The following is an 11,609-nucleotide window of genomic DNA, read 5'->3' as shown; positions in this document are numbered from 1 at the left end:
GGAAAGATTGAGGGCAATAGAAGAAGGGGACGACAGAGAATGAGGTGGCTGGATGNGGCTCAGATATCAACTCCACAAGTGGCTAACATTACTTTTACCAAGAGTGGCTATAATAACAGAATCTTGCAAGCCTGATTGTATTATACCTCATCCTCCTTCTAATGCTAGTTCAGACAGCTAGGGAGATACCTGCCTGAGCCAAATACTATCCAGTTTTTGTGTACTTAAAATATGTCTTGACTCCTCACTTGGGCAGTGGAGTGGATATAACGCCATCAAGGTCATCTTCCTTACTTTGTGCACGAGGCCAGGTGAGACATTCTGGAAAGAATGACACATACAAAAGCTTGGCTAGCCTAAATAGATAAAATTCTGACAGCAAGCTGAAATTGTATTACGAGTTCCCCCCTACAGGCAAGTTGGTTTTATTTTTTAAAGCCTGCGCACTTTCTGTAATGATCTGGTTTCACTCTCGTTCTGCCATTCAGTTCTTCTGAAAACATTCTCTTTACCGGGGAGGGAGAGAAATCAGAGTCTCTCTCTTAATCTAAGCAAGTAAAAACATCCCATTCCCCTTTTTCTGCCCTTGCAACTTAGGCAAACTGAAATAGTAGATAGGAAACAGTTTGATAAGATTACAAAACTAAATAAACCTGGATAGCATCAGTAAAACTGGGGGAGTGTTTATTTTTGCTGTGTTGTTCTGGGAAATGATTGATGGCAGGTTAATGGATTTGGTTGGGGAGGGCAGGCAAATAAACCACCTTCCTTCGTGATTTATTCCAGTTTCTTTCTTCAGAAAGAATGGCTCTCGTGCTCTCCTTCTAATTTACAATTGGTAGCATTTCCTGTGCGCTTTATGGTTATGATGTGGATGAAAAGCGCCTTTGTGAGGTTTTTTTTTTGAAGACCATCTTTTGGGGCATCAAAAGGAGGAGAGCATTCATAACTTTTGCAGCAACCTCAGGCCACCAGTGGAGTAAAGGGGAGGGTGTGAGTATGCATAGCTCTCTGAAGCATTGTCTGTGAGAGTCATAATGTGCCATTTTTGGCGAAGCAAGAAAACAGTCCTTCCTGAAACGCATTTTTCCCCTCTCTGATCCTATTTGAATTAGTGAGAGAATAATGTTCTTTCTTTCTCCTCAGGGCACCAATGCCTCTGCTCTGGAAAAAGACATTGGGCCAGAGCAATTTCCACTTAATGAACACTACTTTGGGCTGGTCAACGTAAGTATTATTACTCCATCCTGCCTTCCCTAATTTGATGCCCTGCAGATATTTAGATATCAACCCCTCTCTTCCTTAGTAGCAATTCTTTAGCCAAGGTGGCTGAGGATCATAGGAGTTAGTAGGCAGCATAACTAAAAGAAAATGGGCTGGGGAACAGGGACACGTGAGAGAGTATCATCCTCTGCAAAGGGTAAATTTGCTGGAATGAAGGTTAACATAGGACCGGGGGTTGCCTGCAAGTTTAAGATTCTGTTACAAATTGGTAAAGGGGTTTGGCTAAATGTGGATCAGTGCAATTAAGATAGTGGATGTAGACCAGGGGTGTCAAACCGGCGGCCCGCAGGCCGGATGCGTCATCCAGAAGCCGCGCCCACCCCATTGCCGGCAATGGTAAAACCGGCCCGATACGTTGCGCAACGTCACGTGACGTTGCGAGTTTGACATGTCTGATGTAGACGTATATATGGAAACTGCATTCTCATGTCCTTGCAAAAAAAAGCCATACTGTACTTAACCCAAAGGTGCTTTTTTCAAGAGGCAACTGGACTGTCTTCTTTTTCTTTGAAGACACTCCACTTCTCATCCAAGAAGCTTCGTCAGCTTCTGACTGGATGGTAGGGAGTGGAAGGATTTATATTGCTTGCAGACAGCTGGTCGTTTGCATTCTTTTAGAGAGTCGTTGAGGCCACTTGGGAGTTTCCCCTTGTCCTCAGGGTCACCTGAGTAGTGCAAAAAAAAATTGCTGTCTGGGAAGAATATAAATCCTTCCATTCCCCACCATCCAGTCGGAGCTGAAGAAGCTTCTTGGATGAGAAGCGAAACGTCTTCAAAGAGAAAAACAAGAAAGTCCAGTTGCCTCTTGAAAAAAAAGCAGCTTTGGGACAATCGTGACCTGGATGACTAAGAATCTCCACAGACATGTGAAGGTCTGAAAGGACAGCAAGGTCATTTACTAATTCATTAAGAACCCTTTGAATCAAAATGGAGGGCAACTCAATTGCCATTGGATTGCCAAATCAAACCTAAATGACCATTTAATGCCAAATCAGATGCCAGTTAAGACACCTGTAATCTCAATTCATTAACTGATTCCTTGAGCAATGATTGGCAGTGGTAGGATAATAAAGAGCAAGCTGGATTAATACTCAGGTGTTGCATTACCTCGCTTATCCGTATGCTTATTTGCAGTTTGGCAACACATGCTACTGTAACTCCGTCCTGCAAGCCCTGTACTTCTGCCGGCCGTTTCGAGAAAATGTGTTGGCGTATAAGGCCCAGCAGAAAAAAAAAGAAAACCTCTTGACTTGTCTAGCAGACCTTTTCCACAGCATTGCTACACAGAAGAAGAAAGTTGGGGTGATTCCTCCCAAAAAATTCATCTCAAGGCTACGGAAGGAGAACGGTATGTGTAGATCCAGGCTAGTCAAGCCGATGGTCAGTGGCTCCGCCCCGGTTACTTTTCAGGTTGCTGTCTGATACCTGTCACACAGTTTACACACACCATACCTGAGCTGCAAAAATCTGGATGGCTACTAGTGGAAGGGAATGGAGCTTTTACTTTCCTGCCAAATAGCAGTTCCCTGTGCTTTTACAGCCCAGTTGTTGGGTGCTAAAGATGCTTTTTCACGAGGCAACTGGATTTCCTTGTTTTTCTTTGAAAATGTTTCGCTTCTCATCCAAGAAGCTTCTTCAGCTCTGTGGAGCTCTGAGAGCTGAAGAAGCTTCTTGGATGAGAAGCGAAACGTCTTCAAAGAAAAACAAGAAAGTCCAGTTGCCTCGTGAAAAATCCCCTTTGGGATAACTGTGACCTGGGTGACTGAAAATCTCCATAGACTGTTGTTGTGTGTGTCCTCTCAAGCCAGTTTTTTTGAAGTCTGGCAATGGCCTAGGCCAGGGGTAGGCAACCTGGGCTCTTTTATGACTCGTGGACTTCAACTCCCAGAATTCCTGAGCCAGCATGGCTCAGTTTGGAAACTTCTCTCTTTCCCCTCAGCATGGCTGGCTCAGGAATTCTGGGAGTTGAAGCCCACGAGTCATAAAGTGGCCTAGGCCAGGGGTAGGCAACCTTGGCTCTTTTATGACTCGTGGACTTCAACTCCCAGAATTCCTGAGCCAGCCATGCTGAGGGGAAAGGGAGAGGTTTCCAAGCTGAGCCATGTTGGCTCAGGAATTCTGGGAGTTGAAGTCCACGAGTCATAAAGCGGCCTAGGCCCTAGGCCAGGGGTAGGCAACCTTGGCTCTTTTATGACTTGTGGACTTCAACTCCCAGAATTCCTGAGCCAGCCATGCTGAGGGGAAAGGGAGAGGTTTCCAAGCTGAGCCATGCTGGCTCAGGAATTCTGGGAGTTGAAGTCCACGAGTCACAAAAGAGCCCAGGTTGCCTACGCCTGGCCTAGGCCAAGGCAGTCGTGACTAGGCCAAGGTCACCCAGCTGGAACTAGAGCTCACGATCTCCTGGTTTCTAGCTTGGTGCCTTAACCACCATGCCAAACTGGCTCAGCATTAGTATTGATACCTGTGCGGCCTCAGCCAACTTTGATGGTTTTAAATCTGTGCGCCAGCTAGGCCAGAGCGGATGAGAAATTCAAGGGCAGGGAGTGACTGTTCCTCCAAAGAGCTGCAGTTTATGCTTTTCCTATCTTTGGGGTCCCAGGGCCCCTTTTCCCCAATGCCCTTTGAGGAGGGTTGACAGAGGGAGAGTTTTGCATTGTCTCTCATTGGGTGGCATGCTTGAGTCCAGTTTTCTTTATTGCATACAGTTGGAATTTTAAAAAAAGAAGAAGAACTGAGCAACAAATTATGCTAGAACCCAGTTCTCTCTTTGGATCCCTGTTGGGACAAATCTTAGCAGGAACAAATCCATGTTTGACCCCACATAAAGTGGCTTAGACCAGGGGTCTTCAAACTTGGCCCTTTTATGACTTGTGGACTTCAACTCCCAGAATTCCTCAGCCAGGCACGCTGGCTGAGGAATTCTGGGAGTTGAAGTCCACAAGTCATACAAGGGCCAAGTTTGAAGACCCCTGGCTTAGAGGTTTCTTTCGTCTGCTGTGAAAAATGTCCTTCGCTCAGGAGTTGCCTCATTCGGAGCACTTCCTGGAATGACCATGAGACCTCAAGGCATCCTGTACAGAATTCATCATCTGCCATGAAGCGACAGCTGTTAGGATCCTCAACGTTTGCTAACCGTCCTGACTCCCAGTGCCAGCCACAGTCTTAGGAACTGGCCCTAGGATTGAAAATTAAAACCTGAGGACTGAAGAGATAAACGGGTATAGTTTGGGGCATCTGCTTTTTTCTTAATTATGATTTATTTTTATTCCTTTCGCTCTTTTCTTTCTGTATCGGTTTTATTTATTTATCAGCCCAGAATTGTGTGCACAACAAAATGGTGGGCTCTAGCCATCTTTTGCATAAATAAATCGGGATTCCTCTTTTTTTTTTTTAATAGATCTTTTTGACAACTACATGCAGCAGGATGCTCACGAATTTTTGAATTACTTACTAAACACTGTTGCCGACATTCTACAAGAGGAGAAGAAGCAGGAAAAGCAAAATGGCAAATTGAAAAATGGAAATGTGAACGAAGCAGAAGAGAACAGCAAACAGGAGCTGACCTGGGTGCACGAGATATTTCAGGGAACTTTGACCAATGAAACAAGATGTCTGAACTGTGAAACTGTAAGCACTGGCAAGATTAAAACAAGAATTACCTGTAAAACAGCTGGATAATCCTTGCATAGTCAAAGAAATCTCTTACCTTTATAACAGGGGTCTTCAAACTTAGCCCTTTTATGACTTGTGGACTTCAACTCCCAGAATTCCTCAGCCAGGCACGTGTGCCTGGCTGAGGAATTCTGGGAGCTGAAGTCCACAAGTCATAAAAGGGCCAAGTTTGAAGACCCCTGCTTTATAAAGTCATTGAAATGAGTTGGTAAGGTCAATATTTATTTATTATATGTGTGTTTGGGACCATTTATCTATCCCCATTTATTGTAAACCTTATTTTTAAAAGGACTGCCGATCTCTCAGTCCAGTTTCTTTATATATGCACAGAGCCTTTGTACATAATTTTAATGTGCAAATCTCTATGCCAAAAGCAGGCATGTGTACATCATTTAAATATGCAAATCTCTCTACCCAACCTTTTCTATACCCCGCACCCCTAGAACACTTCTGATATATTCTCGCATCCCTTACAAAAGATTGAAATAACAGCCACAAATTATGCATATACACTATAATTTTGAAAATCCAAGTTTTCGCACCCTCTGGAATATTATCTCACACCCCCAGGGGGTGCGAGTACCCATGGTTGGGAACCCCTGCTTTGTACCAGGGATAGGCAACCTTGGCTCTTTTATGACTCGTGGACTTCAACTCCCAGAATTCCTGAGCCAGCCATGCTGAGGGGAAAGAGAGAAGTTTCCAAACTGAGCCATGCTGGCTCAGGAATTCTGGGAGTTGAAGTCCACGAGTCATAAAAGAGCCAAGGTTACCTACCCCTGCTCTATACATAGAGCACATGTACATATGTGTAATATACAAACACCTGCAGGAATTTTGGGACTTATGACCACACCTGAAAGTAGAATTTTGGTTGTTGAGTGAGGTGATTGTTACGCGAGACACTCGCGTGACCACTTTGCTCAGTGACTGCCATCCTGGCTCTATCAATTGCCCTTGTTAAACAATCGTGTGGGTCATTAAGGGGAACGCAGGGATGCCTCGGGGTGGTGGAGGCCCGGACCTGCTGTCCACCCCACCACGCCTGGCAACTCTTACAACAGAAGTCCCCAACCTTTTGGGCACCAGGGGCCGGTTCCATGAAGAGGTTTTTTTTTCACAGATTGGAGAGGGGTTGTGGTTTTGTGTGCTGCCTGCATCCTGCGGATGGGGCTTTGCTTGTTTGCACGGACCCTGTTTCTGGCATGCCGTGGACCGGTGTCTTTCCACGGACCAGGGGTTGGGGACTCCTGTGTTACAAAGACCAGCAGCTGTCATGGTTCCGAAAGAGGAAACTCTTCAAAGAACTTTGAGGCATTGTTTACCTTAAAGAATCTTTAATCGAGCAGCATAGTATGAAGCCAAAATCAGACTTCCCCTCCCTTCAGCACATAGATCAAAGCACAATTCCCTCCTACAACTAACTGTCATAAATCACATTCTCCAATTAATTTGAAATGCTGGCTTTCCGCCCAGTTATTTCCCCCGCCATGCCTTCTCATCTCTTATTACAATATTGTATGTCTAACTAACTCCCATCACATTCCCCCCCATCCTCCCAGTATCATCTAATTCAGTGGTTCTCAACCTTTTTAATGCCTCAACCCCAACCGGTCGTAAGTCGAGGACTAAACCAGTCGTAAGTCGAGGACTAAACCGGTCGTAAGTCGAGGACAACCCAACCGGTCGTACGTCGAGGACTTTCCCTGCCTGGGAGCGCCACGCATGCGTGGTTCCGCCCCCTGCGCCGGCCGAGGCGTAGCTGGCAAGTGGCAGAGACGGAGCAGGTCGACCACCAGCTGGCCCAGCCCAAGGGAGGTAAGGTACCCGCCGGAAAAGGGGAAAAAATGGTGGACAAAAAAAATGGCGGACAGCCTTGCATGGCGACCCCCGTGAAATGGTCGATCGACCCCAAATGGGGTCCCGACCCACAGGTTGAGAACCACTGATCTAATTCTAAGAGTAAGCATAATGTTCAAAGCAAGAACATCCAGCAGTGTTGACAGTGGCATGCACAAATTGCTCCACCCAGCTTTGTATTTTTCCGCAACTGCTGACAGGCATGTCCTGCTAATGTGAGGCACACCCTTTCTATAGAGGCTGCCTTGCGCCCTTCTGCAAGAGAATATTCGGTTCTCCCATGCACACAAAGGAACTCCTGATGGGGTGCAGGAATAGAGCTCAGATCTTAAGGATCTCAGCTCTGTTTCTGCATCCTGCTGAAGAATTACAGTTCTTTTTTTTTAAAAGAAAAGTTTTATTAGATTTTATAGGATTAGAAATAAAGTGGGGTCAGGATTAAGGTTAGGGTTTAGGCTGGGATTGGGGTCAGGGTTGGGGTATTTACAATAGTAAATACAATTAATTATCATAGGCAGTATTAATTAATCCATAACATCCTTCTTACTAATATGTATTCAGAATTACATATCACATTCCTTTCTTTTCTAGCCATTGATAAAATTCGTTTTTCTAGCCATTGATAAAAGTTATCCCATGTTCTAAAGTAAACTAAGTCTTCTTTCTCTTTAATCTCTAAAGTCAATCTATCCATTTCTGCACATTCTAAAAAATTATTGATTAATACTTCTTCAGTTGGTAAGTTTTCATTTTTCCAATACTGGGCAAATATGATTCTTGCTGCTGTTAATACATGTAGTATTAGATATCCGCTCTCCTTCTCATAGTTAGCTCCTGTTATTCCTAACAAAAACAATTCTGGCTTAAAATCTATCTGTTTTTTAGTCATCTTCTCCAACCATACATGTATCTTAACCCAAAACTTTTTTGCTTTAGGGCAAGGGTGTCAAACTCAATTTCATTGAGGGCCGCATCAGCATTGCGGTTGCCCTCGGAGGGGACGGGGGTGTGTGGCCAGGGTGGGTGCGGCCTACTGGGTGGGCGTGGCCAGCTCTACATCGTTCGCGTCAAGGGTGCCTGTGGGGGCCTGGGCAGGAGTGGGACAGATCTGAGGGTCTCTGGTAGAAGGAGATGGGACCAGGGCAAGTGCCAAGGCATGGTCCACTGGAAGAGCCTCACCGTTCCTCTCAGGCCATGTGGGGGGGCTAGATGGTGGTGCGGGCTGCCCGGAGCCCTGGGCAGCAGAGGTCAAATGCCCAGCCTGGCCCTCGAGCACCCACGGCACCAAGCCGAGCCCCACTTCCCCAAGGGGGCACCCAGCTGCACTTACCTCCTCCTGAAGGCTGCTGCTGCTCTGCTTGCTCTCCTTAGCCAGGTTGCTCATGATGAGTACGAGGGCAAAGTCAGAGGGAGGCCCATTCCCTCTCCATGGTAGGAGATCCGGCTTTGTATCCAAAGCTTCCTTAGCAATAGGATGGGAGACCCCAGGATAGGCCAGGAGGAGGGGCAAGGGGATGGTGAAAGGGCAGCAGGACCGGACTAAGGCAGGACTTCCCTCAGACCTCCCCTCTCCTTCTTTCCTTCCTTCCTTCCTTCCTTCCTTCCTTCCTTCCTTCCTTCCTTCCTTCCTTCCTTCCTTCCTTCCTTCCTTAAGTACAGAGTGGTGGGAAAATATTTGAGATGAGGGAGGGAGAAAAACAGGCAAGAAATGCAGCCAGGGCCAAGGCAGCGGGGGCCGTTCCCTCACTGTTTCCAGGATGGCTTCACGGGCCACATGAAACCACTTCGCGGGCCGCATCCGGCCCCCGGGCCTTGTGTTTGACATGTCTGCTTTAGGGCATGTCCACCAGATGGGATAATAGGTCCCTGGCCTTCGTATACATTTCCGGCAATTATTTGAAGTATTTTTAAACATTTTCGCTAATCTCACTGGTGTCGTATGCCAGTTCTTTTGTGCACAGAAGGGAACTAATCTAGTGGGAAGGTGAAACGGAGCTTAGATCAGGGCTTTTCAACCGTTTCACCCATTGTACCACTTTTAGGATATGGCAACATCCGAGTACCACCAGTCGCCTAGCAAGGGGTCAAAAACTTGATGACCCAAAAAAAAAAAAAAAGGAAAAAGTGATAAAGCACAGGTAGTCCTCGACTTACAACAGTTCGCTTAGTGACTGTTCGAAGTTACAATGGCAGTGAAAAAAGTGCCCCCCAAGCCACAGCCGAGCAAGACGCCTGCCCGCCCGGTGGCGCTTTTCCTCCTGTCCGAGGTTTCCATTGTTGTGAGCATTTCTGTTGAGGATTGGCAGTGGGGGTGGGGTGAGGGGTGTTTGGTTTTTATTCTCCCCATCTGCTGGGTGGTTGCAGCAGGTTTTGGTCACTTCACATGACCCTGGGACACTGTGACTGTCATAAATATGAATCAGTTGCCAAGCATCTGAATGTAAATCACAAGACCCTGGAGATGCTGCAACATTCCAGCTGATCCTGGCGCTTCTGGGCTCAGCGGAAGCGCCATGATCAGCGCCGAGCTCCAACTGGAGCCTGGCGCTGATCCTGGCGCTTCCACTGAGCCCTGCAGCTCCAGCCATCTCTCGCTCAGGCTTGTGCGGTGCTGCCACCGGTTCAGCTCATTCCCCTCCCCCGCTACCACTTTTCTAGGATGGTCGCGTACCACCTGCCAGGTGCCAATGTACCACAGGTGGTACCCGTACCACTGGTTGAAAAGCCCTGGCTTAGATCTTCACAGGAGGATGTCGGTTCCCTTCAGCCAGTGCCCAGTGGTGAGAGGGAATCATCTCACCAGGTGGCAACAGCAGGCAACCTTCACTGCCAGGTTCTCTATTGACTTTCTGGGGAAGCCGGCAGAGAAGATTCCAGATGTCACTCTCATGATTGCGGGGTGGCTTGGCAAACCATGGTAAGTATGAACAGGTTGCCAAGCACCCAGATCGCAATCACTTGATGGGCAGCGCAACATTTCCCAAGCCGTCGTAACTTCAAACAGCCATTTAACAACCAGTTACTTGTATGCAGACATGTAATGTGTGTGCATACTTTTAACGCACAAATCTACGACTTTGGAAAAGGTTTAAAGATTAAGTCGGGGCGCCCCCGAGAATGACTTGGAAAATGCGCTTCAAACTTTGCACAAAGGCAGCCCTTCTCCGTTGCTGAATTGAGGCAGCCATGTCCTTTTCAGGCTTCTGAATGAAAAAAAAGATGCCGCCAATTTAAGAAGTGGACTCATTTAAGTGCCTGTTAAGCAGAGTTGCCTTTCTTGTATGGGCAAGCTGAACAAAATTGTGGCCGCTTTAATAAGAGCAACCAATGTAAGGCAGCCACTAGATGGCAGCAAAGAGATATGGAGAAATCTAACTTTTGAATGTCGTCTAGTGCAGGGCTTTTCAACCTTGGCAACTTTAAGACTTGTGGACTGGCTGAGTTGTGGGAGTTGAAGTCCACAAGTCATAAAAGACCCCTGATACAGAGTGACCATCCATCCATGATTATAAAGGACAGTCCTTTCTGAAATAAAGAAAGGTGTCCCTTATATCAAGGCTTTTCAATCTTTTCACCCATTGTACCACTTTTAGGATATGGCACCACCATTGTACCACTTTTAGGATATGGCACCACCAGTCGCCTACCAAGGTGTCAAAAACTTGATGACCAAAAAAAGAAAAGAAAAAAGTGATAAAGTACAGGTAGTCCTCGACTTACAACAGTTCGCTTAGTGACTGTTCGAAGTTACAATGGCACTGAAAAAAGTGCCCCCCCCCAAGGCACAGCCGAGCAAGACACCTGTCTGCCCGCCCGGTGGCGCTCTTCTTCCTTTCCGAGGTTTCCATTGTTGTGAGGCATTTCTGTTGAGGATTGGCAGCGGGGGTGGGTGGGGGGGTGTTTGGTTTTTATTTCCCCCGTCTGCTGGGTGGTTGCAGCAGGTTTTGGTCACTTCACATGACCCTGGGACACTGTGACCGTCATAAATATGAATCAGTTGCCAAGCATCTGAATGTAAATCACAAGAACCTGGAGATGCTGCAACGTTCCAGCTGATCGGCGCTTCTTCTGGGCTCAGCAGAAGCACCAGGATCAGCGCCGAGCTCCATCTGGAGCCAGGCCTGATCCTGGTGCTTCCGCTGAGCCCTGACAGCCCTGAAAAAATGCCGATCAGCTGGAAAGCGGCACTGATCCTGGCGCTTCCGCTGAGCCCCGACAGCCCTGCAGCTCCAGCCATCTCTCGCTCAGGGTTGTGCGGTGCTGCCACCGGTTCAGCTCATTCCCCTCCCCCGCTACCACTTTTCTAGGATGGTCGCGTACCACCTGCCAGGTGCCAATGTACCACACGTGGTACCCGTACCACTGGTTGAAAAGCCCTGGTCTAGTGCAGGGGTCCTCAACCTTGGCAACTTTAAGACTTGTGGACTGGCTGAGTTGTGGGAGTTGAAGTCCACAAGTCATAAAAGACCCCTGATATAGAGTGACCATCCATCCATGATTATAAAGGACAGTCCTTTCTGAAATTAAGAAAGATGTCCCTTATATGTATTTAACTGTTTATTTTCCTAAATATTTTATAAAGAATTTTTTTTTTAAAAAAATAATCTTTTTAAAAAAATTCTTATGAATATCTTTCAGATCTGTCCCCTTTTCAGGTGTGTCCTTTATTTTTTCCAAGACAAGGTGGTCATGAAGTTCTATGGATGATGATGATTTTTATCCCAACTTTTTTTTAAATAGAACAAGGTGGCAAACATTCTTAATAATCACATTTCCTCTGCTTATTTTCCCCA

General features: G+C 46.7%; 1 protein-coding gene across 1 annotated transcript; it reads left to right on the top strand.

Moving 5' to 3' along the window:
- Nucleotides 1-1,146: 1,146 nt before the first annotated feature.
- On the top strand, nt 1,147-4,962 carry LOC107300553 (ubiquitin carboxyl-terminal hydrolase 46; the record flags this gene model as incomplete). Its single annotated transcript, XM_015829868.1, has 3 exons — nt 1,147-1,227; nt 2,419-2,632; nt 4,682-4,962. Coding segments are annotated over 3 exons (576 nt in total), but the record flags the coding sequence as incomplete, so codon positions are not given.
- Between the last annotated feature and the right edge of the window lie 6,647 nt (nt 4,963-11,609).

This window comes from Protobothrops mucrosquamatus, unplaced genomic scaffold, assembly GCF_001527695.2.
Source record: "Protobothrops mucrosquamatus isolate PMUCROS unplaced genomic scaffold, P.Mucros_1.0 scaffold7405, whole genome shotgun sequence".
Classification (NCBI taxonomy): Eukaryota; Metazoa; Chordata; class Lepidosauria; order Squamata; family Viperidae; genus Protobothrops; species Protobothrops mucrosquamatus.
The sequence above is the reverse complement of the archived record's forward strand: the minus strand, read 5'-3'. Positions and strand labels throughout refer to the sequence as shown.